The sequence below is a fragment of the Mixophyes fleayi genome, chromosome 1, assembly GCF_038048845.1.
Source record: "Mixophyes fleayi isolate aMixFle1 chromosome 1, aMixFle1.hap1, whole genome shotgun sequence".
In the NCBI taxonomy this organism is placed as follows: domain Eukaryota; kingdom Metazoa; phylum Chordata; class Amphibia; order Anura; family Limnodynastidae; genus Mixophyes; species Mixophyes fleayi.
The window spans coordinates 203,926,490-203,954,193 of record NC_134402.1 but is presented as its reverse complement, the minus strand read 5'-3'; the positions used below and the strand labels follow the sequence as shown (position 1 = coordinate 203,954,193).

At 41.6% G+C, this 27,704-nt stretch overlaps 1 protein-coding gene across 9 annotated transcripts in view; it reads right to left on the bottom strand.

Annotated features, from left to right (window-relative positions):
* ADGRL3 (adhesion G protein-coupled receptor L3) overlaps nucleotides 1-27,704 on the bottom strand; it is a 958,921-nt gene that overhangs the window by 313,557 nt on the left and 617,660 nt on the right. For all 9 annotated transcript variants that reach the window (XM_075204791.1, XM_075204784.1, XM_075204783.1 and 6 more), the window contains one exon: nucleotides 18,900-18,991. In XM_075204791.1, the coding sequence (XP_075060892.1) occupies nucleotides 18,900-18,991 (92 nt within the window). The remainder of the gene's footprint in view (nucleotides 1-18,899; nucleotides 18,992-27,704) is intronic.

Below are 27,704 nucleotides of genomic sequence, written 5' to 3'. Positions count from 1 at the left end.
ATTATATTGGAAAGGCTGGTTGATTGTATCGACTTTGTTCTCCCAGTTATAATAAACTCAGCAGATTTTTGTGGTTGAGCCAGGGTATCGAGGAGCTGATAGCCCTTGGGGCCCACAGTGATATTTCTGTATTAGGGATCCTCGCCTGGTGCGAGAAAATCGAGTGAACGCTGCTAAATGAAATACGTTCACCGAGCATTAGAGATCTCTAGCTGTGATTATAGCAACAGAGTTGGAATTGTTAGCCGGAAGGAACAGAGCATTGCGGTGTGTCTGTGTTCCGGGTAGAAGGTATATTGTTCAACATGGGTGCTAAGCATACGCTAGAGATGGTCAGTGTACTGCCTAAGGAAGGCCCTATTGGTTCAGCTAGGTTTCTCATGTGTAAGAAATATGGTGCATACGCAACTGTGTATTGTGACACGTGGGTCGAGATGACCAAAGACTGTGATAGGCCTTTCCCAACAATAGGAAGTTTTAATGCAGAGGTACTAAATACTGTAAAAAATAAAGTATGGTTGATCAAGTCAACAAAAAAGAGAAATAGACATAATGATTGTTTAAAATTGTGGCAAATGGAAGGTAACACGTGGCAGAGCAGCGAATGCAAACCGGAAGTGGGCGTGGCGAAAAGCGCGTGCAAGGCGGATGTAACCGTTGAGAAGCGTGGCGAACTCAGCGCAAGCGCGCCCCCGCCACCTCATGTGGCGGGAGGGGTAAGTACAGCCATTGTTAAAACTGAAAATAGAAAAATTGCTAAGTTGTATCCTGTTTTAAGCCAGTTTAAATCAAGTGTATCTGAAAATGAAGATGAACCCACTGTGATTTCGGCCATTGCCCATGCTGTTAGTGTACTAGAGGCTCAGCGCAAGTATGAGAAAATGGCTGAGATAGGTGAGAGTAGCGTGATCACTAGGAGTGAAAGCGTTCTAAATCTAGAACCAGCAAGTCCTGTAGTGTCCCCTGAAGTCAGTGTACCAGAGGGTGCATTCCCAGTCCGCACAATATCAGTTCCCAATGGGAAGCCGGATAAGGATGGTGTAGTTCCTTTAAGAAATGTTACAATGCATTGTCCCTGGACTAGATCAGAATTACGTTCCATTATGACTGAATTCCCAGATCCTAAAAAAGAGTTGGCTAAGTGTCAGAAATTTGTTAAAGACTTAGGAAATGCCCACGAACCAACCAATAAGGATTGGCGTGTAGTGTTGAGGGCGTGTCTTCCTCCCAATACTAACATACAAAAATTCATTGAAGATTGTTTGTTGGAGGAAGATGACACCTTGACTGATGAGATTAACCAAAAGAATATAGAACAAATTGTCAAACACTTAGCCATCTATTTTCCAGTAGTAGTAAATTGGAGTAAGATTTTCACCATTAAACAAAAGGATAGTGAAACAGCAGCAGATTACTTCACTAGAGCTATAGCAGCGATAACACGGTTTACTGGGATATCCAACATAAGTGAGGACCCACATCACAGAGAGGTAGCTGTAGGAGTACTGATGGATGGCCTTAGAGAAAATTTAAAGACGAGAGTACAAACCACATTACCTAATTGGAGAGGCGTCACGGTAGACTCTCTTAGGGAGACTGCTGGGGAGCATGACAAAAACCATTTTAGAAAAAAGGAGGAGAAAAGTGATAGGTTAATGACGGTAAGTATACAGGCTCTAGAAGGGGTGCATACACGACCACCAGCATACAACCCATATAACAAGAAACCTAAAGTGATCAGGTGTTTCAACTGTAACGAGGAAGGACATTACATGAGAGATTGTGAAAAGGAAAGACTCAATACCCAGAAGGGTGGGTCACATAGATATCCTCCAAGGAGGGATTCACATAGACTAGAAGACTCACATCTACCCGTGCATATTACGGCAGCAAATGCTGCGCGGGAAATCAATAGTCAGCGCTAGGGGTCAGGTCATACCTGTAGTCTACAGCCAGTGAGGTTAACTGAGAGTCAGAGTGAAGAACCAAAAATGATAGTTGACATAGCTGGTAGGAAACAAACTTTTCTTGTAGATACAGGGGCGGCCCGATCTGTGATAACCTCTCCTTTCAATCTACAGGTGACCAGTAAAACCATTCCAGCTATGGGGGTAACGGGAAAAGTGTTACATTATCCTCTAACTAAACCCGCTGAAGTTACTATCGGGCCTCTGCATACTAAGCATTCGTTTCTCTTGGCTGCAGCGGCTCCTACTAACTTGCTAGGGAGAGACTAGTTATGTAAAATGGGATGTGTCATATACTGTACTTCTGATGGTGTGTTCTTAGATATACCGGAGAAGGTCGCACATGAGGTACAGGATATATTGGACACCCCTCAAAGGTTAATGTTACACTCTCCTGTTATAGAACAAAGTCCATCTCAAGTAAAGGGGATTTTGCTGGAAATACCAGGTTCCCTATGGACCAGAGATAGACAGGACACTGGAATGATGGCAAACGTAGCCCCTGTCATGGTCAATCTAAAAAGTGGTAGGATAGCTCCAAAAATCCCACAGTATCCATTAAAACCGGAGGTGGAACTAGGGGTATATCCTGTTATTGAGAGGCTGTTACAACAAGGGATTTTAATTCATACAGCCAGTACAGCAAATAGTCCCATTTTCCCTGTGAAGAAGAATTGGGGAGGGGCTATAGATTAGTCCAGGACTTAAGGGGAATTAATAAAGTTGTTGAGAGCCAATTTCCCGTAGTGCCGAATACAGCTGTCATCCTCATGCAAATTCCACCGTCTGCCAGTCATTTTACTGTCATTGATCTATGTTCTGCTTTCTTCTCAGTCCCTCTTCACCCTGACTGCCAATACCTTTTTGCATTCTCCTACAGGGGAGTGCAATACACATGGACCAAACTACCCCAGGGGTTCATTGACAGCCCCAGTATTTTTTCCCAAGCCTTACATGACTGTTTGCAATCCTTTCAACCCCACAATGGGTCTGTTCTAATTCAATATGTGGACGATTTGTTGTTGTGCTCTGATTCTTTTATGTCATGTTTACATGATACTAAATTGTTGTTGCTTCATCTTTCACAAACAGGGCACATGGTGGCAAAGGATAAATTACAGCCATGTCAGACTAAGGTCAAATACTTAGGACACTGCCTCACTAAGGGGCTAAGACACCTGACAACCGACAGAATTGAGGCCATACAACACATAACTCTGCCGCAGAGCCAGAAGTAGATTCGTACTTTCTTGGGGATGTGTGGATACTGTAGATCCTGGATCCCAGGTTTTTCTATTCTGGCATTACCATTGCAGGAGCTAGTCTCTTCCTCAAAACCAGAACGTGTTGTACACACAGAAGAGTCAGAGCAAGCGTTCTTTAATCTTAAAGATAGTCTGACTAGAGCACCTGCATTGGGAATACCTGATTATGAAAAGCCTTTTGAGCTATTTTGTACAGAAGCTGATGGTTGTGCAGCAGGTGTCCTCGCACAGAAACATGGTGATGCTAGCAGACCGGTAGCATACTACAGTGCACAATTAGACAATGTGGCAAGATCACTCCCAACATGTCTCAGAAGTGTAGCAGCAACGGCTCTTCTGGTGAGTAAGAGCGAGGACGAAGTATTAGGACATAATTCAACTATCTATACACCCCATGCTGTATCAGCTCTGTTAAATTCAGCCCAAACCAGACATGTTTCTTCAGCTAGATTCACAAAGTGGGAACTAGCCCTGATGGCACCCTCAAACATCACCATCAAACGATGTAGCACCTTAAATCCAGCTACATACCTTCCGTATGTGTCTCTAGAGACACAAAGGGTGGGAGGTGAGGAGAACCTGGTTGATGATGAGTTAGGCAAGAATACTGACACGCATGATTGTATGGAACACCTGAATCAGACCTTTACTGCGAGGCCCGACATACGTGACACCCCCTTAGAAAATGTAGATTTTACGTTTTATACAGACGGAAGTTGCCATAGACAGACAGAGACAGGAGAGCTATGTACTGGTTACGCTGTTGTAGACGATCAGGATGTGGTAGAAGCTGAACCCCTTGGTCCACCTCACTCAGCCCAGGTGGCGGAACTAGTAGCACTAAGGAGAGCGTGTGAATTGGCAGAGGGTGAATCAGCCAATATATATACTGACTCTAGGTACGCCTTCGGGGTAGTGCATGATTTTGGGGCCCTTTGGCGTCTTAGAAACTTTACGACAGCAGCAGGTACACCAGTGGCACACTCACAACACATAAAAGGACTTCTGACAGCGATACAGTTACCCAGAACAGTAGCCGTCATAAAGTGCAAAGCCCATACCTTTGAAGAAGACCCAGTGTCATTGGGCAACAACAGGGCAGACGAAGCTGCTAAACGGGCAGCAGGGCAACCTAAGACTGTATCGACCGAGATTATGATGGTTTTTCAGACATTAGACATGCAGAAATTAATTGAAATGCAAGATTTGTGTTCCCTGCAGGAAAAGGCGTCTGGAAGGTGAAGGGATGTGGTCAAGAGTCCTCAGGACTCTGGAGGGATGGACAAGGTAAGCCTGTAGCTCCCCAAACATACTATCCAAGCCTGGCTGAAGCAGCACACGGTCTGACTCACCTGGGTAAAGAAGGTATGTGCAAACTGGTGAGAGCATACTGGTGTGCTCCCGGATTTTCCTCTCAGGCTGGTAAGAAAGCAATGTCATGTCTTACTTGTTTGAGGAAAAATGTTGGGAAAACTATTCCAACTGAGCCATCCCACATCCCTCCTACAGACGGACCTTTTCAGGTAATACAAATTGACTATATCCAATTACCACCGTGCAGGAATTTAAAGTATGTGTTAGTTTGTATTGATGTGTTTTCCGGTTGGGTAGAAGCATATCCGGAAGCCACTAATACTGCTGTGTTCACTGCAAAGAAAATTGTACAAGACTTTGTGTGTAGGTTCGATATCCCTAGAATCATTGAAAGTGATAGGGGTACCCATTTTACTGGTGATATCTTCCAAAATATGTGTAAACTCATGGGAATCAGTAGCAGACCCCACACTCCTTACCGACCACAAGCTAGTGGTAAGGTGGAGAGAGTAAACGGTACTATAAAGAACAAGCTGGGTAAGATAATGGCTGAAACTGGGTTGGCATGGCCTGAGGCTTTGCCATTGGTCCTCCATAGCATTCGAACCACTCCTAGACCTCCTCTTAATCTGTCCCCCTTTGAGATACTGTTCGGACGACAACCTCATTTGATTGTGAGTCCACAAGACGACTTGAAGTGTAATAATGAAGTGACTGTACAATATCTTATAAGAATGAGTAGACAGCTAAAACAACAACAACAAAAACTAAAAATGCTGTCATGATGTTGAACCTGGAGACTATGTTATGATCCGCAATTTCTTACGTTCAGGTTGTTTAACAGACCGTTGGGAAGGCCCGTACCAAGTGCTGCTGACCAGTACTACATCACTGAAGGTTGCAGAGAGAGACACTTGGGTCCATTCCACCCACTGCAGGAGAGTCCATAATCCGGAGAAAGTGCAAGATAAAACTAAGACCGACGACATAGATCTGTCACTTGTGAGCCTGTTCCGGGAGACCTAAAGCCTGAAGTCGAGACACCTGAACCAGAGACGTTGCCTCAGAACTATCTTTCCAGCGATGGAGTGGAGGTTTTTGTTTTTCTTTTGTTCCAGGATTTTCCTTGTTTTTACTCTTTCTAGGACATTCTATTTTTCTGAAGGAGGATGGAGGACGGAGGAGAGTTCTGGGAGTGATACGGATGAAATGGAGGCCGAAGAAAAGTTAATAGGATACTCAGAGCAGCCCATTATCAAACTTGGTCCAGGGGTTATGAAAAGGTCTGCTAGCTCAGGAACTCGGAGGCAGTGTGAGGGGCTATTGTCTGATGAGTATTGTATCTGCAAGTTCTGTGACTCCCTAGTTGAACAGAGATGCATCCAACGATGCCAGTCCCCCAGTACTCTGAATATAGGCGGGCATCCTTTGGAGGATTATCACTCCCTGGTGGGTAAGGTGCTAAACCAAACCGAGTGTTGGGTGTGCTCTCACGTGCCTCAAGGGCAGCATAATATAGGACTAGTGCCATTCCCTCTAAACATCTGAAGTACTTGAATTGAGGGGTGGTAGCCCATAGAAGGGAGGTACAATAACACTAGGTCCCCTAGTCTGACGCTTCGACAATACTCCATAGGCAGATCTTTGCTGTGCCTAAACTCATTTTAGAGGGAGACTCACAAGGTCACTACTAGGCAGGAATGTTGATGGAAGTCACAGACTAGGGCGTATAACCAAACATAAGAAGGTATCCATTGGAAAAGTCTCTACAGATAAATGTAAAAATGTCATTAATGCCGACACGTGTCTAGAACAAATGGAGACACTTGGCATGGGTAGTTTTATCAAAACTCTGTGTGATATAATTCATGGGCATACTGCTCCTTATGTTCTCCCTGATAATGTGTATTTTGTTTGTGGGAGGAATGCTTATTCCTGGGTGACTCCGAGTTCCAAGAGCTTGTGTTTCTTAGCTAAACTGGTTCCTGAAATCATGACTATTACTCATGAAGAAATGGTTGGTATTCACAAGACTACATCACCACCATACATACACACACAGTATGAACACCGTGGCAAGAGAAATATGATTCCTGGTAAGGAACCCATAGCTATAAAATTGATTAGTGAAACTGCTGGTTTCCAAGTTATGGTTGCTCTAGATCTCACCAGGACCGCTCGGGAGAACATTAAACTTTAAATATATCCAAGACCTAGCCAAATTAATAGATAATATCACTGAGATGTATGATGACACTTTCAGGTATACTGGAAGGGAGCTACAAGCGTACAAGAAGGAGTTGGTGCAACATAGACTGGTACTAAATTATCTCACCTCTATTACTGGTGGATACTGTGTGACACTGGCCACCCAGTTCGGTGTCAAATGTTGCACGTACATTACTAATAATACTGATGACCCTAAAGAGGTTATAGACCGGAAGATGGATGAAATTCTGCAGCTGAAATGGGAATTTCGAAAGAGTCACAATTCTTCGTTATATGAGGTCGGGGAAAAGGTGGCGGGTTGGTTCTCGTGGTTGAACCCTGTGAAATGGTTCTCCGTTCTGGGGGAGTGGGTACAGGAAATGGTTGCTAGTGTAGGTAAGCTCCTTCTCCTCATACTGGGTGTCATCTTAGCAATTGGTTTAGTTGTCAAATATGTTCCTACTGTGTTGAAGTGTGGAAAACGGTCTCATAGGAGTAACACTGAGAAAGAGACTGAAAGGGTGGTACCAGATACCGAGATCATGGTCTGTGAAGAAGTATTGTATAACCCTGAACTCGAAACGGTGATTGGGTGATAGTTTAGTACACTATCAAAGGGTGGAGCTGTCGAAGTCAGCTTATCGGATAAAGTCATTTCAATTAAAGTCTAGCAAACTTGGTTGTCTTTGTCTGAAAAGATGTGTACGGTACGCATCGACGTACAAGGGCACGCTACGGCGTGAAAGGGCGTACGCATCCACTACACGTGGCAGCAACAGTAATTGGTCTTTTACCATACATTCGCACAAACACGCATACTTATAAAATAGTACACATTAATGGTAGTTGCAACACATAGTCAGTTATGTCGAAATATAGTAGTATTTATATGTTATATCAGAGTTACATGCATATTAGTGAAATACACGGAACAGGTTGAAGGAATCACATCATGAGTGGTATCATAATGAACCTCGTTACATATCCTACTGTTTGGTTCACTCTGCGAGGGAATCGCAGAGTGCATACGCAAGTTATGAATGATAGGGTATTATGGACTACTTAAGACTAAGGAATCTTGGCGGGAAGAGCAGAGCATACCCCCTGCAGAGATGACCCCCTCCTTTGGATTCCTTAGGATGAACCAGCCAATGATTGACAACCCCTAGACATTCCTGAGACCTGGACCAATAGATGCAAGCTATACCATCTCAATTGTATTACTGTATTTGATTGTGTATATAAGCAGCAGCTTGTGATCCAGTATGCAGACATCTTGTCCCCAGACTTCAGGATTGAATGACTGCACTGGATCCAGAGCGCCTGCGATAAGTAACGGCTGTATTTACTATTACTTCGCTTGAGCATATTATTCTACTTATTGCGAATAAATATTTGTGCGTTGGAAACACAAATCGAGGTTCGACAATCGTTATTGGTTAGCGACAATACGCACATAACAGATCAATATCATTATGGCCAAACGATAACCTTTGACTGATGCTGAGCTTCTAGCGTTTGGGGAATCTTCTGATAGTGAAGATGTATCTGAGGAAGAAAATCATACAAGCGATGAAAGTGAAGCTTATGATTCCAACAATGGGGATGACATTGTAAATGAACCTGTTTCTACAACTCCATATCTTCTTTCAAAGAATGAACAAATAAAATGGGAACTTGATCTTCCTCAACATCCTGATGGTTGGCTCTCTAAATACAATGTTATCACGAAAATTCCTGGTGTAACAAGATATGCAATAGCAAGAATCCATGACATGGAAAGTGCATTCAATGTTATATTTAGTTCCATCGAAAATGAGATTATAAAATACACAAATATTGAAGGACACTGTGTTTATGCGAAAAGTGGCAAAACTTTGACAGTGTTATGTTTCAAGCTTATGTTGAACTATTATTATTGGCTGGAGTGTATAAATCTCACGGTGAAGCAACAAAAATCTTGTGAGATAGTGAAACTGGTCGCAATATTTTCAGTGTAACCATGTAACATAGTAACATAGTTGATGAGGTTGAAAAAAGACACCAGTCCATCAAGTTCAACCTATTTTGGATCTTCTGAGATCCTGCACTTATATTTGAAATTAATCCAGAGTAGGCAACCGCCCATCTGTTTCAATTTTGACAATCCCCCCAGACTCAATATTGCAATCCAATTTTTACCCTATATCCACTACTATCCTTTATTTTAAATTAACGGTCGTATCCCTGGATACACCTTTCCGCTAAAAATTTGTCTAACCCTTTCTTAAACATATCTATTGAATCTGCCATCACAACCTTCCCTGGCAATGAATTCCATATCTTGACTGCCCTTACTGTAAAGAACCCCTTCCTTTGCTGGTTGTGAAATTTCCTCTCCTCTAACCTTAGGGGATGACCACGTGTCCTGTGTATGGTCCTTGTGGTAAAAAGTTCCCATGAAAGCTCTCTGTATTGACCCCTAATGTATTTGTACATAGTAATCATATCTCCCCTTAGATGCCTCTTTTCTAAAGTAAACATGCCTAAACTGGCTAACCTTTCCTCATAACTTAATGACTCCATACCCTTTATCAATTTTGTCGCCCTTCTCTGAACCCTTTCTAGTTCCAAATTATCTTTTTTATAGAGTGGTGCCCAGAACTGTACTGCATATTCAAGATGAGGTCTTACCAATGATTTATACAGTGGCAAAATTACACTGTCTTCCCTTGCATCTATGCCCCTTTTTATGCATGCTAATACTTTGTTTGCCCTTGCAGCTGCTGCTTGACATTGAGCACTATTGCTAAGTCTACTGTCTACGAGCACTCCCAAATCACTTGACATGTTCTGTAAAATCTTGTGTGATTTGTTTTGACGACAATTCTACCCGTAATGAAAGAAGACGCACAGACAAACTTGCTGCTGTAAGAGAAATATTGGAAAAATGGGTCGAAGTTCTTCCAAAATTATTTGACCTTTTTGAAAATGTGACCGTAGATGAACAATTAGTTGGATTTCGAGGGCGCTGCCCTGTCAAGCAGTACATTCCCTCCAAACCAGCAAAATATGGTGTAAAAATCTGATCTTTGTGTGATACTAAAACATCATATGTTCTGAAATCGCAAGTGTATACTGGAAAAGAGCCAGGAGCCAAACCAGTAAAAAACCAAGGGATGAGAGTTGTGGCAGACCCCACATGTGAACTGAGTGGGCACAATCTTACATGGAAAAACTTTTTCACCTCGTATAACTTGGCACAACTTATGCTCAAGCGAAACATAACCCTACTATGAAGAAAAAATAAACCGGAACTACATCGGCAAGTCACAAATAAGCAGGTGCATAGTTCATCTTTTTATTTCACTGGGAACACAATGGTAGTGAATTATGTTCCAAAGAAAAATAAAGATGTCATTCTTTTGAGCACCTTACATAAAGACAAACAAGTAAGTGATAGGTCAGACAAGAAACTAAACATAATTTTGGACTATAATGCAACAAAAGGTGCAGTGGATACCTTAGATCAACTTGTGAACACGTATACTTGCAAATGGAAAACAAACCAATGGCCACTGATAATATTTTATAATATCAGTGATATCAGTGCAGACAATGCCTTTGTCCTATGGACTTCCATAAACCCCAACTGGAACAATAAGAAACTTACAAAGAAGAAAATAGTTTTGGAAGAGCTTGGAAAAACACTCATCAAGCCCCACATTTCCTCAAGACAATATATGCCACGGACAGTAGAGTCATGTACAATTGTGAAGAACATACAATCAACTACTCATGATCCTCAACCAAGAACTTCTGCGGAGAATGTTACAGCGATCAAACGTGCCAGATGCCAATTTTGTCCATCCAAAAATGATAATTAAACAAACATGATATGTTTCAAGTGCAATAAACATGTTTGTAAATCCCATGTAACATATTATTGCCCAAATTGTGAAAAGCAGCAAATATCTATGTAAAAAAACTTTACAAAAATGTTTGCAAATTTTGTTTGTTCTGGTTTGTTCATCTGAATGTTTTTTTACTCAATAAAAGTTTGGAGAATATCCCTTGTTTGAATAGTAATGAAAAGCGTAATTTTATGATACGAGTCATATTGATTCGAACAGTAAATGAGTATAGTAGACCCGAGCAGAACAGCAGGGTTAAAACTGCCATACATCGAGTGAAAACTCAAACAGCCATCTATGTGTGGCAGTTTAAAAATTTAAAACACCAAAACTGACGTCATTTTTTGAAAAATGCCTTTTTCTTGTCAGTTTTCTATTAGCTCTTAAAACATGCTGGATTTTGACCTTGGATCTGCAAAAAAAACCACACTTCATTATAATTAAGAGGGGGCTGAGGTGCTTGGTGATAAGAGTGGAACATTTGAGAAAGAGTTTGTTGAGAGTTTTGGCAGTTACCTTGTGGATTTTTGTGGTCTTGCTCAGAGACAGCTTATATAAGGGTACATATGGCCACCCACTCTATGGGGGCATTTTTAAATGCATGGGGCTAATAATGTTGTCTGAGTGTTCCGTGGAGATATCAGGCAACCCTACAATACTGTGTTCAAATAGGAATTGTATTAATTTCCTGTCTGAACAGCAAGGAGCATGGAGTGACTTGCTCTTCAAGCGGTCACATCTTAAGATAAATAACATACTATAGGGAGGGCTTGCAGTAAGAGCTATAGGGAAAGGGCTTAATAAACAAATAATGACCTCTGCGCACTAGCTCTGTCTGCACATGAAAAAAGTTGGCGTGCAGCTGCAGTAGGAGGTCCCACCCTCCTAAAAACACTCAATAACACAAAATATACTGTAGCGCTGAGCCAACCTCTATATACTACCTATAACGTCAGAAACCCTTATTACAAGTTTGAATAAGGGTTTCTGACGTTATAGGTAGTATATTGAGGTTGGCTGAGCGCTACAGTATATTTAGGGAAAGGGCTTGCAGTAAGAGGTGTAGGGAGTGGGGTTGCGATGAGAGCTCTAGGGAGGGGACTGTAATGAGAGAGATATAATGGTAACAACAGTTTTTCTATCTCTTTCTCGTGAATGTTGACACTGTGCCCTTAATTTTAGACAATATTGGACCTCACTGTCAAATGCCCTGGGCCCCCAAAAGCCTTAATCCAGCTCTGGTGGTGTGTGTGTCAGTGTTGTTTGTGTACTCGGTTTTCATACTTGCATACTCTCCTTGAATGTCGAATTCCTGGACTGTCCTGAATTTCTGGGAATTCAAGATGGAGATGGAGTCCAGGACCAAGCATGCTCAAAATACACGGCCTCTGCAGGGCTTTCGTGGGCCCTAATGCTGGTGCCCCCTCATCTTGTTTAAAATATGCAAATATGCCACCTCTACACTGCATCAAATGCATTTCCTGCAAATACCATTTAACTACAACCACAGATGCAGAGATGTTTGGTGCTCTTTTTGTATGCTTCATATGCCAATGGCCTGCACTTTGAGCAATCTCGTCTCTCACAACCACCTCTACTTTCCAGAGAGATCTCCAGCCTAGAGCTTAACAAAGATTTGTATTCATAAGATGCAATAAACATGGAACTGCAATGTGTAAAGTGGCGCTTTGAGAGCCAGCAGATTTCAGGGGTTTGTCCTTTAGACAGCCACCAAGAAAATTGAATATAAAATGGTGATAAATTTCCTCTTTGGTTTTAACGGACCGACAAAGAGGTAAAAGAACTTAGCTCACAAGCTTACAATCTATAGGAAAATTGGAGTTACATAAAGTTAAGTCACACATATTGCATAGTGGGGCTATAAGATCCAGATACAGAAATTTTGATTTGGGAGTCAGTCGATTGAATAGAAATTATAAATAGAGTATTTTATATTTAATTCGGTCAAGTATTGACAACCAATGAAGGGATTTCCAGAATGGAGCACCAGTAGAAGAACATGTGAGGACAAATAGATTAGCAGCTGCATTTAAAATAGATTATAGGGTTGAAAGCCTGGTGAAAGGAAGGAAATTGCAATAGTCAATGGTGAAAATTGAGTGCATGAATTAGAATACTTGAATTTTTACATAATTCTCTAATTGGTTGAAACATTCATCTGATCAAAGCTCAGAGCATAGTCTATGAAGGAGACTCTCCTCTGCGAACCTCTTAAGTCTATGCTGTGGAATACATATGAAAAATAATGAGAATAAGGGCTTTAACTGACTGCAGGATATAATAAAAATTGTACTGACATTTTTGATAGATCATTTATTTTCTTTTACTATATCTGGCTTCGGCTGATACAGAGCTACAATCCCAGCATGCTGAAAGAGAACCACAGGTTAAATGACATTGTGGATGGCATTACCCTCAACATGGTATTTAATGGCACATACGTAGTTCTACCCGCAGCTTAGCACAAGAGGGTAGTATAGGGCAATGAACACTAGGTTCGGTGCTGGGACGGGACTGTTTTCTGCCCCGACCTACTTTGGGTCATTATATCTCCTCATCCCCGACTGCTTAAACTGGTAATGGTAGGGCCAGCATTGACAAGCTGGAGGACATTCATTTTTTCATCCCTCATATTTAAAAATTAAATTTTATTCCCATGCCAGCCCCACTTGGAGTTGGGGAAGGGTACTGATTCCAATCTCTAGTCTTGGAGGTTTTATTTGCTCCATCACATTCAAGGTTGGGTAAAAGTTACCCCTAAGGTCCTGAAATCCCCCACTTTGATGTTTTAAGGGGAGGGGGAATAAGTCCTCAGCCTAGTTGTGAAGGTCCGAAAACCCCAACTCTGGTATGAGGTGGAGGGAGGGGAAGAAAATTATCAACCTAATGCTGGGAAACTACTTGTTCCCATCTGGGGGTAAATGTATCAAAGTCCGGTTTTTGTACCTCGCGGGAGATCTGCGATTTTTCAGCTAAAATTTAAAGCGGCGATGGCTTGTAAAGGCAAGTTTGCCTTTACAAGCCATCGTCGCTTTAAATTTTAGCTGAAAAATCGCTGATCTCCCACGAGATGGAAAAACCGGACTTTGATACATTTACCCCCTAGTGTCAGATATGCAGTAGGAAGGTGCCAGGCGAAGAAGCATTTTACTGTAATGATCTCCTGAGGTCATACTGAATGCCATTGGGGATGATCTAGTTCACCATGGTCAATCAAGATATGCTGTGGATATTTTCTGATGAAGAGTGAGGATAAGGGCTTCAACTGAACATGCACACAATTGGCAAGTACTTTGGGGTTTAATAAATATTTAGTATTTTTATTGCTGGTATTTGATTATGGGCATTGGTGACAACTAGTTTGGCATGCTGATATCCCTATGGGGGGACAAATCTGTATGAAGATGCGTTTAAAATGCAACAGTTACCTAGATGATGATTGTCGTTTAATGTATAATTTATTTTTCCCTATGACAATTATTAACACTGGGTAATAAATGAATGTTGGGAGTGCTATCAGCACTGAGTGAGTTTATCCTGAGAAGCGCACATTTTGCATCTCTTTTACCTAGTGAATTCAGCACATGCTGAACAGACTGGAGCTAAGTCTGTTACAGTGTGAGCAGCCCAGCATGTCATAACCAGGAGCTGAATGCAGCTTTTGCGAGTGGACAGCACACTGTTTATACCCATGTATTACCATAGTCAGCCCAGGCTATAAGTGCTAGTGTTTGATTCACTATAGGAGGCGGGAGGCACTTGTTTTGTTGAATGTAATTATTTATTTAACATTTCAAAGGTCTGCGATGATGATTATCAGTATTGCTGATTGTTGTTCCAGTGGGTTGAGCACCCTCAAGAGACACACTTCTTAACAGGCATATCTGCAAACAGACAATATCTAATTGTTCATTGATTGTTCTGGCTCAGTGCAAATGTAAAAAAGGTCAACAATGCAAATATTGACTTTTTGCACAAACTTAATGTAATTGACAATAAAAGCCTTTGACACTTATGAAATGCTTGTAATTTTTAGTTCAGTTTACCACAGCAACATCTGACAAAAAGGTCTAAAAACACTGAAGCAGCAAACTTTCTGAAAACCAATACTTGTGTCATTCTCAAAACTTTTGGCCATGACTGGATATATTTGCAGATGACACTAAACTCTGTGGTAATTGTTTTTACGATTACCACTATTCTGACATGGAGAAGCCCTACAAAGAAAATCCGAAATTATGAAAAACCAATTGGAAAATAAACAGACTTACCTTCAACCCGATGCTGGAGATCTCCGATGGGAGCACCAAGCTGACAGCAAGTGATTCCGATTGGAGAAGTGTTCGGCACTGCAGGCTGACATCATTGCGGCGTCTGTCAATAGAAATTTAAAGCGGCAATGTGGGGACCCCTAAGGTTAAGTGTTTAAACACTTAATCCAACATTGCACCTTTTCTATTGACAGACGTCGCAATGTCTGTTTATTTTATTTTCAAATCATTTTTTCATAATTTGTGATTTTCTTTGTAGGCCTTCTTCATGTCAGAGTAGTGAACATCGGCAAAGCGTACCCAACCCACTAAGCTATGTAGGGCTTTTAATAGGGAAGAGGATATTATGCCTCTATATATAGATTTACAAGAATTTAAATCTTGAGCAAAGTAATACCAGTTGAAGTTTGACCTAGATAAATATAAGATTAGCACATAAACCATGGTAATTATTGCACTACTTACACATTAAGGGCCTGATTAATTAAGGAATGTATATGCCGATACGGACTATAGAAATGGACTATACTCCAGTAAATGCAAGTGTATGCAATTCATCTTCGTACGCAAAAAACACTTCTGTCAGTCTATGCTTTGACAGACGGCAGGGGTAAAGGAAGAAACATAGTCAATGTACAGTAAAGGTGTGCCAAGGTTGAGTGCATGCACATCTGTCCGATTCCAGTAAAGGGCATCTCTCAGGTACGTGATTTTCAGCTGTATCAATTGCACCAGCTATAGGGCAGGTGTAAGTGCCGATTGTCAGTGATGATGGTCTTGTATGCAACCTAGAACGTGTGCAATTTTATTTTATTTCTGTACTTTCTGATAGGACTTTATATATATTAGAGATGAGCAGTTTGGATTACTTGAAATTAAGCGTTGCGGATCTGAGTAAAACTGAGTCGTGACTCAATTTTTTCCTGCCAAACTCGGATATCAAAATGAGGCGACACGTAATTTCCATGACTTTTTTTTTTTGCAAAATTCTTGCAAGTTTTGGATCGCCATCTTTTGTGTATATAGTCCTTCCTCGTTTTCTCAAGTGCCATTTTAGAACAGACAATGTGTAGGGAGGAGGATAGCTGCGATGCTCTGTTCCTAAAATAGTGTTCAGGATAAACCAGGGACATAGGAAAGCAGTAGAATCCTGTCATTATTGTAAAGCAGTTCTGTAGAGAATAGTCTGCTACAATAGTTTGCTGATCAATTGCTTTTAATTTCAATCTTAAACAGACTTTATACAGACTAGTGGCTACTGGTTGTTGTCAATGCTTTACATTGCATATATATATATATATATATATATATATATATATATATATATATATATATATTAGTACTAGAGAGCATATACAGACTGACTTAGATAGATATCATTGTGAACGAACTAGTATATTTATTTCTTTGAGAAAAACAGTGTGCTTTTGCTGTCAGACTATTAGCAGCAGAGTCCAAAAAACAAACAGATTTCTTTCTTTTAAAATTGAGGGGTGTCTTAGTGGAAGTAATGTTGTGTGGGGCAGTGACAACTGAAATAATACTGAAAAAAACTGGGTGCTTACGTGTGAGATTCAGCAGCAGTAGCACCCCCCAAAAAGGCTATATATTATTATAATATAATCTTTTCTATTTTTCAATACGTGTCTATTTTGGAAGGGTCATTCAGTGATATCTATATTTAACAACGGGAGTTTGTGTGCATGGGTCAGCACGCAGCTGCACACCCGAAAAATGCTATATATTCTAATCTTTTCTATTTTTCAATACTTGTCTACTTTGAAAGGGTCATTCATATTTAAAAAAGGGAGTTTGTGTGTGAAGGTTTTTTCGACATTGTGACCTCATGTAGAAAATTGCAGGGCCTGCAAAAAAACTTCATCTGCCATGCCATTAACTGAAGCAAGCATATGGGTATGCTATAGGTGAAGACCTCTATTGCTGGTTCTAAAAGCTTATGATAGTTACTAGGAAGCCGTAACATCTGAAAGGATTATATCCTGGGACCAGTGGTGTAATAGCAATCTGATCTTTCACTGTTTGGTTTTGCTATTAGTTGTTAGCTGACTCACATTGCTCTCTCTGCCACCATTTTTGTTTACATAAAAAGTATGACCTTTTGCCAAATTTACATTGCAGTACTTGTGGTTATTTATTTATTCAATTACAGTAATAGTAAGTCTGAACATGCGAAGAAGGTTTGGGTGCAATGAAAGGGAGATATCAACACTATGCAGTTTATTATTTTTTTAATTGAATCAGAGAAATTAAATGCAATGATGGCAAAGTTACAAAATTCTTCATTAAGACAGCTCGCAGCAGACTTTGACCAAAATTGATGAAAATTGGAACTGTTATAAAGGAATCATTCGAAAATAGACTGGAAATGACAGGAAATTAATGTTAAGGCTATCAACAGCAATATAGGAGCAAAAACAGCCAAAAATAGAATTATTTTACCTATTTTTCACAATTTTTAATTAAATTCATACGCAACACTGAAACCAAAATCTTTCATGTTTGTTCGGGAAAACCGGTAGCAAAGACGAAAACAAAAAGTCAGTTTAGAACCAACACCTATTTCGAAACTGAAACAGACAGTGCACATCTCTAATACATATGCATTGTGTGTGTCTGTCTGCATACAGCAAGTGCCATATAAGCAGGGTGTACTAACATGCATATTCAACTAGAAATGTTTATTGAGATCCTTTTCTTGTTAAATACAAGCATACCTGCTTGCATATTCTGTCCTGTTTTAAAAAACGCAAATTGCTTTGACTTTGCATTCCTTAATGAATCAGGACCTGAATGGGATGTAATTAGGGAAATTTGAGATAGAAAAGGTAAGGTAAATCAGTAGACATTAAACTGATTAGCAGCACACAGTGCCGGGCAGCAGCTACAAAATCTAATCCTGGAATTCATATAAAGGGGCACAGATGCTTGTGATGCAAACAAAGCTTTATCCACTATATAGGTCATTAGCTACACCACATCTTGAATATGGGGTGCAGTTTTGAATACCGGTCAACAAGGACAATATCAAAGAATTTGAGAGGTTTCAGAGGTTGGCAATTGGAATTTTAATTGAGGGGTTACATTATAAAGATTGGACATACCAAGCTTGTTTACTTTAGAAAAAAGATGCCTTGGAACTGACTATCTAAGGGCAATACAAAGAATTGTATAATTAGCTTTTCATGCCCAGTAGTGTTCAGTTGACAACGGGGTACTAAGTGTATCTGGAGAAGTGGTTTCACCATCAGCATAGGACAGGCTTCTTTACTGTTAAGGTGGTCAGGCAAAGGAATTCTCTGCCAAAGAATGTGGTGAACACCAATTTTTTTTAACTGAATTTAAAAATTGATTGGATACTTTCTTCCAATCAATCATATCTCTAACTGCAACAGAATGCACTATTAGTTTAATTGATATAAAGATTTAATCTTATTTATTGGGTCAGGAAGTATTTATATTTCCTAGATTAAAGTTATATTGGCTGCTGTGTGGGGTTTGTTGTGAGTTCCTCTGTACCAACATAGCTTTGACGTATAATAAGCTGAACTTTGGACTAGTTGCTCCCCGGTTCCAAAAATATATAAAATTAAACATATTAATAAAACCTTTAATTCTAGGCCCTCTAAATTCATCTTAACTAAGTAACCATGAGAAGAATCATGAAAAATGTTTTTTTGCCAATTTTGTCCAAAAATGCACTAAAAAAATAAAGAAATTAATTAGTTACAATGCTGCTTAAAGAAAACTGTATGCAAAACAATTTAACTAAAATATTCTTGGTTTAAACAATGCATTAAAAAAAAATCGGTAAAATGTATGCTGGTCATGAAAATCTGAAAAAAAACTCTGGTCATGAAGGGCTTAAAGAAAGTACTTTGCCAATTGTTTTTAAATATAATATGGCTACAATTTGGTATAATAAAATCATAAATAACTTACTTGATATTGTCAAGGCAGCCGGTGTCAGGTTTTAGTATCGCAGTGTGATGAAACATCTTAAATAGAGCAATTCCAAGAAAAATTACATTAAGCTGAAAAACAAAAGAAACATTTATATAGCCTCCAGTTCCAAATTCCAGGTACTGTCTCTTGTGGCTTCTGTGGCTTATATTCTGTGTCTTAACCCTTCAGCTTCTACCTTGTTTCAATTCCACCCTGTTTCTCTTGGTGTCTTCTGTTATGAGTTTCCATCTAACTGTATTTTCTGTGTCTATCTTCAGATGTCATCTCTGCAATCACTTAATGATGTCCTGTATCTGTGTTTTTATTCTGATAATTATCCATTTGTCTGTGCGAACTCCACTAGTCTCCGCACTTTCCAACACGGTCACTGAGGTAATTGGGACAAATTTAATGTACAAACAACGGGTGTGAATAGCATTTCCAAAGCGCCTAAAAAAAGCTTTGAATTGCCACAATAGCGACATACCTCCCAACTTCCCCAAAATGAGTCAGGACAAATGTGCTGACTGGTAGAATAGTTCCCTCAAATCAGGACTATCCCACCTAAATTGGGGCAGTTGGGTAGTATGCTACACTGTGTTTACTAGTTACCAGTAATTTTGTCTTGGACTATTTTGGCTCTTAATGTATAATAATACCTAGCAACATCTGAGTACTGCAGTAGTATTAGAATACTTCTATCCAATGGGAATCCTGGTGATATAGGCCAGGAACATGCCACCAATATAAGCTCTTTCAAATGTTCATCAAAACACATATTTAGCCCAAATTCTAGTGTTAATAAGATTGTTCTTGCATCAAAAGTTCATCAAAATGCATATTTAGCAGAGATTCTGAATATTCATATTAATTTACATATGTGCACTGAACCATTTACATGTTCATTATGTGTATTGGAAAAGTAATGTGCATATTTTAAGCGAAATGCACATTTTTGTAATAAGGCATAACAAGTGACAAAATCATATTTTTGCAGACACTAGTTGAAAACCCCCATATTTTACATTACATAGTGGGGAAATACCGGGTTTATCTGGTTCAACTATACCCACCTTATGTGAAATAGATGAAGTTATAAATGTTATTAGTGCCCAAACAATAAAAGGCTGCCAACAGGTTTCCTATCCAGATGATACAAACATCTAGTGAAAAGAATATAATATATATATATATATATATAATGTTTTTTTATACCCACTTCATGCTGGCCGGTTGGCCACTCAGGGGTGCCTTACTATAGCTGTTAAGCATACCCAGTAAGGGGTTCACCAATCACACAGGCAAAGCTGTTATCAAGTACAATGGTACTTTAATCGTCATTGTTATTTCTTTTTACACCACTCGGCGGTATTATATCACTGTGCATCTCCCTTCTGTCAGAATGCAGCATTCTAAATCCTGGGCCACAGCGTGACTTCTGTCTGCTGTACTGGAGACTGCCATCTTTGGTGAGACATTTTCTAAACATCCTGCTGAGCCTGAACAGCTGATCTCATCCACAAATTAGCTTTCTCTACAGACTATAAGAGTCTCCTCATATCCTCAGCTATTTGCCAGTGCAACACTTCCTAGTTCCTGGTTCCAGTTCACCACTGTTGCTGTTTGTTACTGCTTCATCCTGTTTGCTGTGATACGGACTTCAACCAATTACCTTCTGAGTGAGTTCAGCTCCATTCTGTTTGCTGTGATACAGACTTTAACTATTAACCCTTTGTGTGAATTCAGTTTCATTCTGCCTGCTGAAAAAAAGACTTTGGCTTTGTGTGGTTTCAACGTCATTCTATCTGCTCATGTACAGATTCCAGCTGTTACCTTCCGTGTGGATCCTCCTCTCTTCAATCTCTTCCTGTATCTCCTATTGGTTATCTGGGGTAGTAGGTTGTTGTTCTGAGTCATCTACGTTCTGGAGCCATCTCTGTGTCTCGGGGTACCGACTTCCAGTTCCAGGCCTACACCAGGTTCTAAGTTCTGAGTTGTCCAGGGCCAGTTTCAGGCTTATTCTGTTCAGGAGGTTGCCACCCCTGTATATTCACTGCCTGAGTTCTGAGTCTTCCCAGTCCCAGTTGTGATGCTATATTCATCTGAGTTTCTGAATTCTTGGAGGTACTGAGTCTCTGGTCGCGAGTTCAGGTCCTCCCTATGCCCACGTCCAGGTTCCAGTCTATCAGGTCCAGATTCCAATCATTTATTCCAGTACGGAGCCCAGTCCAGCATTCCTCCTCCTAACATCCGATATACAGGAATAGAGTAACCACTATGACCAAGACATATATCGGGCCTCCCAGTTTCCACTAGATTCCTGCCACAGCTAGTCCCAAGGGTCCCGAGACGGATCCCAGAAACTCTATTGCTGTGACATTAATATTATATAATACACAAGAATAAACACACACACACACACACACACACACACACACACACACACACACACACACACACCTTGATACTTACTCCTATCTAGCCCAGGGAACTGCAGTCATATTTTCTCCTGGTTCCTTTAGTCTCAGCCAGTGCTTTAGGAACACCCTTTATCAGTGTTGTAGGAATCTGATACAAAGTCCCCCTGCTCTAGCAGGCCCATCAAGCTATCAGACTCATGAGGTGATGAGCTGAGGAAATTTGAGACAACACTACTTTAGCAGAAGCCAAAAACTCCAACACATGGACCTTCCAACACAACAACTTCTGTGTTCTGTTATTTTTTGTCCACTCTGAACCATTTGCCCCAGGCAGGGGAAGGCTGGCAAATTTTAGCCTGGGGGCAAGACTCATCTAAGCAGGCTATTAGGAACATTTTAAAGGAAAAAAAATGCAGGTGGTCCAGTGTCCCAGCCCAAGGTAGCCCAATAGGGGACCGGCCCAGCGGCAGATGCCCCCCTGCCATCCATCTCAGCCTGTCCCTGGCCCCAGGGCTGGGTCCTTTTAAACACTTTTAGATTTCCCACACTCCCAAGACTAGTCCATGAGTGGGCTTAGATTTATCACCCCTCAGAGATTTGGCAGCTGTCAGGAGGGACCGATACAGGGCTGTACCTTCTCATAAAAATAGACCCGCTTGCCCCCTACTTTGACTCCAAGGTGTCTAGCTGGCCTCAACCTGAGACAATGGGGATATACTCAGGTTAATTAGGGAGGTAAGACTCCCAGTATTAACCTCTTTCAAGTTTTTTCAGCCAGAACTAGGCTTTCAGAATGATCAGGGCTTTCAGTAGAAAAAGAGGGGTGAGGGAATACAGCTACAGCCCCCTCAGATGTGTCCTTGAACAAGGCCCCACCTGAACTTACCCATAATCCACCTGCACCTTTAAGCAACATATATACTTTTGAACTGTAGCAACTTTATGGCATTACTATACATATATTAGTCGCCAATTTTCCGTCCCCAAAGAGGATTGGGTATGACTGGAACTCCACCAGAGTTTTTTCCATCTGCTGTGGAGACGGCTAAGAGGGACTACTCCCTTTGATATGTGCTAAAAGCCATCTGATTGTGCATTCTCTGATAGGAAGTGGTTTCACCGCCCATTATTATTCTGTTGCTGTCTTATTTTTGTTTTCTGAAAAGTGATTTTTTTTAACTATTTATTTTGAGAAATAGCAATCATGTACAGATAAGAATCAACAAATAATACATTTGTAGGAATAGAAACAAAAACAGAGAACAGTATATATCATGGGTATCTGTCAATGAAGCTGAAAATATTTGAGTAGCAAATATCCAAGACAGCCAGAGGATGTCAATAAACAGACCGGCAAATATACAATTGTTATCCAGAATACACAAGACACTATAACATTTTATAACAAAATAATGTGGGGGGAAGGGGGGTAAGAGGGGAGGGGGGGTACTGGTCGCCACCGAGAATGAAGGAAAAAGAGAACACAATTCCCTTTATCCACACAGTTCCTTATCCTCATCTTGTCCTTTTTATGAAGAGAGACAAATAATTAAAAACAAAAATAAAAATAATAAATAAATAAAAGAGGGGCAATAAAAGTTTCAAAGGAGATTACTACTTAGATTCTCTGAGGAGGGAGAACGCATCAAGAGTCAGGCCACCTATGACTACAGGGAGTTCTTTTTTTAGGAGGAAGGAGTTGGTACAAGAGGTATGGGGTTATAAGTAAAGCCAAGGAGCACATATCTGGTGAAATTTATCACCCTTATCATGCAGATGGTATGTAATCTGTTCCATCCGGGCAATAAACCAGACATAGGATCGCAGGGCCGCCATAGTGGGAGGCTCAACTTGTTTCCAAGACTTAGCTACTAGGCATCGCGCAGCTGCAAGGACATGGGAAGCCAATTTCGCAGACTCTCTATCATCATCAATCAGAGGGTAACAGAGAAGAAAAGACCATGGGTCTTTCCAGACAGGGCATTGAAGGAGGGAGGAGAGGAGGGTCCTAACTCGATCCCAAAAGGAGGATATTTTAGGGCAGGACCACCAAATATGAAAAAAGGAGCCCATCTGGCCACAACCCCGCCAACATAATGGAGAACTATAGGGGAACATTTTAGTGAGTTTGTCAGGTGTGTAGTACCACCTATAGTATACTTTATATGCGTTCTCCTTTACCGAAGTGGAAATAGAGCTGGTGGCGACTTGATCCTTTATGATTTCCCAATAATCCTCCTGTGGGGGGGGCCCAGATCCCTCTCCCACTCCCTCTCATGCCTACCGCCTAAAGGAAAAAATACATTGAGAATTAAGCTATAGATAAAGGAGATTGTGCCCCTACCCAAAGGTGAGGAGAGACATAGGGATTCAAAAGGAGACCTAAGAGGGGGGAGAAGAGCTCCCCCGAGGAGAGAGCCCACAAAGTTTTGTAACTTGAAATACTTGTAGAATTTAGGATGGAGACTTGGATATTTAGAGTGTAGAGCATCCCAGGAGATGAAGGCCCCCTGAACTAATAGGTCTCTGACAAATCGAACTCCCGCAGTGACCCAGGGACTATAGAAGGCAGAGGAGAGCCCAGGAGGGAAGGCAGGGTTACCCCAAAGAGGTAGGACAGTAGGAGAGGACACCGGCATTCTGAGATGGGGTGGGCAGGTCTCCCATATTGCAGCTGAGAATAGTAAGGTAGGGCATTGGGAGGTGAGGGGAGATCTAATTTGCTTAGAGAGACCCCATATACAGGACAAAATTGGAAAATTAAGATAAGCGGATTCGATGTCAACCCACGACAGTGCCGCAGGGGGGGCAAAGGAGGCTACAATCTGGCTCAGATGAGCCTCCCAATAGTAAATTTTCAAATCCGGGAAACCCCTACCTCCACCTCTGGTGGGTCTGTTTAAGAGAGCCAGCTTAATTCTAGGAGACCGGCCGTTCCACATAAATCTAGAGAGAAATTTTTGTATAGATGTCAGATCCGAAAGGGGGACTCGAACAGGAAGGGTTTGGAAATAATAGAGGAGCTTAGGAAGGAGGTTCATCTTGACAGAGATGACCCTGCCCAGCCACGAAATGATCAATGAGCGCCAGGAGAACAGTTCAGACTTGATCTTAGCAAAGAGGCCCGGGTAGTCCTCCCGGTAGAGGGAGTAATAAACATACCTAAGTATTTAATTTTTTTTCTCTGCCACCGAAAGTTAAAGCGGGAAGTGAGTAACAGTCCTTCTGGGGAGGGAATGTTAAGGAGAAGAGCTTCCGATTTCGTAATATTGATCTTGTAACCTGAGAGGATGCCATATTGATGTAATATGCTAAAGAGTCCAGGGAGAGACTTCTCAGGCTGCAGGAGAGTCAGAAGGACATCGTCCGCAAAGAGAGAGAGCTTACTCTCCAGATTCCTCGTCCGCACACCCTGTATGCTCGGGCAGGCCTGGATAGAGGCCGCAAGAGGCTCTATAACAAGGGCAAAGATGAGAGGAGACAGAGGGCACCCCTGGCACGTACCGTTGGATATGGTGATAAGGTCAGAGGGAGAGCCGTTGATCGTGACTCTTGCGGAGGGTCTGGAATATAAGGCTTGAATACCCGTGAGGAGGTTACCCAAAATCCCAAACGCCGACAAGGCTCGGGACATAAAGCTCCAGGAGATCCTGTCAAAAGCCTTCTCTGCATCAAGGGAGGGAACAATGGCCGGGGCCTTCCTGGTATTTATGATATGAATCAGATCAACGACTCTCCTAGTATTGTCTCTGGCCTGACGACCCGGTATAAAGCCAACCTGGTCATAATGTATAAGGGAGGGAAGGACCGAATTTAGTCTATTAGCCAAAATTTTAGCATATAATTTAACATCTGTATTAAGCAGGGAGATAGGGCGTTAACTAGCGCAGTCATGAACATCCTTACCCTCTTTATGGATAACGGAGTTCCGAGCCTCCAAAGAATCCCTAAACCAGGAACCCCCAGTCAGGATTGAGTTGAATAGGGTGTGCAAACGGGGGACCAGGAGCCCAGCAAACTTCTTATAGTATACAGCAGTAAAGCCGTCTGGCCCCGGGGCCTTTCCTGTTTTCTGAGATTTTATGGTTTGTTCGATTTCCTCTCTAGTAATCTCGTCCCCCAGAAGAGTACTAGCCTGTGGAGAGAGTTTCGGAAGCTTAGCAGAAGAAAGAAAAGATTCAATCAACTGCGAGTGTTGTTGGGAGACTAGAGTATCAGACGGTTGGGGAAGATTATAAAGTTTAGTGTAATAGGATTGGAAGGCAGCACGTAACCGCTGGGGGTCATAGTGTTAAATTCCCTCAGAGTCCCTGATAGCCAGGAGATTCCGGACCGCTAGCTTAGCTCTAAGTTTGGTGGCCAGCAATCTATCGGCCTTGTTGCCCTTTTCATAGTAGCGCTGATTGAGCTACTTCAGCTTATTAGCAACCTGATGGGACAGCAAAAGATTTAGTTCACCACGGACAGAAGCAATTTCCTGGAAAATCAAGGGATCAGGGTTCAATTTGTGGCGTTGCTCTAGAGCTCTCAGCGAGTCCGTCAGCTGGATAGTTTTAGCCAAACGGAATCGCCTAGTCCGAGATGCAAGGCAATAAGATGACCCCGTATTACCGCCTTATGGGCGTCCCAAAGAGTCATAGGAGAGATATTAGAGGTGTCGTTCGTCTCAAAGTATTCAGAGAGAAGAGAATTTAGGTGAGTAGTGGTTTCTTTATCATGCAGGAGTGATTCATTGATTCTCCAGGTTGCTCCAGGAGGGCGGTGAGCAAGGGAGGTGAGTACAGCGGAAACAGGGGCATGGTCTGACCAGGTCACAGGGAAGATTTGGGAGGAGCTAAGTTTAAGAGTGAGGTCGTGGCTGAGCAGGATCATGTCAATCCAGGAGTAGGTATTATGGGGAGAAGAGAAGAAGGTATAGTCCCTGGCCAAGGGGTCTAATACTCTCCATGAGTCATATAAGTTATGGAGTTTCAGAAAAGCCTGTAAGCCAGCTGTGGTGTGGGCATCTCTCCTCAGGGGAGAAGAGGAGGGGCCTGAGGAACGATCTATAGTTGGGGCTAAAACAGCATTGAAGTCACCAGCGACAATAAGTTCACCCTGACGGACAAGCGCTAACAAAGAACCCAGTTTTTTGAAGAACCTATGCTGGTCAGTGTTGGGTGCATAGAGGTTCACTAGAGTGCAGGGGAGATTATTCAGAGTGCCTATGAGAATCAGGAATCCACCTTCTTTATCTTTATGAGAGTCTTCTTTATCTTTATGAGAGTCATGAAGTTCGAAAATTAAATGGCGCACAAACAGGATTGCTACATCCCGCTTTTTCTGCCTATGGTCACATGCATGAAATGTCAAGGGAAATTTTCTGGAACGAAGCTCGGGGTGGAAATGGTGGACAAAATGAGTTTCTTGTAGGAATATCAAATTTCCTTTAAGAGATTTAAGAGACGAATGGAGTTTAGCCCGTTTCTGAGGGGAGTTGAGGCCCTTGACATTATAGGAGATAAGGTTAAGGGTCATAGGAAAATCAATGAGGGGAGCGCTAGAGACCAGAAGAGGGAAAAGATGTCAGGGGAGAGGAGACAAAAAGAAGAGTGTACAGGGAATGACATGGTAGGTGACGACCAGTGAGGAGAAGGGGGGGAGAACCAAAGGTTAAGAGTACAAGGGGATCGACATAGCGGACCAAAGTCCACTTGTCGCAAATGCTGGTAGAGGAAAGGACATGATGGACAGGCCATCAGGGGGACCAGCGTAGAGCCCTAGGCTCTAAGGGGGGTGGTAGGCTAAGAGCAACCACAAAAGAAAACGGAGGGCCGGGGGACCCAGAAAGGGAACCCGAGGGACCAATTTAGTGTGTATGACCTATTAAGAGGGAGGGGAGTGGGGAAGGTATAAGGAGATTACTGACCCCTACAGTAGAGGAGGAAAAGGAGTACATGGAAGGAGGTGACAAAGGTAATAATTATCAGCAATAAACATATTATATGAGGTAGGAGATAACTCAATAACACTAGACATATCGTAGTAGGCACATGTGAAGCCACCGAGTGTGGCCCAATAAAAGAGCTATAGAAAGAGAATCAAATAGACAACATAGTAACCGTAAATACAACATAGAGACAATTAAGACAAAACATCACAGCTACTTATCGGTGGCGAAAGCAGGAACTGTAGTCTGCGCGTCGTCAGTACCTCGTTTCACCTAGAAGAGGATATAAAGAACAACAACCCGCCTTCTTAAGGGGCAGGCAGCAACAAGGCAACAGATAGTATAAGGCATTACAGTGACCGGCACCAACAATATAGTCTTAGTGCAGTAGAAAATGAGGGGCGAGGACATCTGAAGACATGGGAGCCTTGAATTCTGTGTCCAATTATAGAA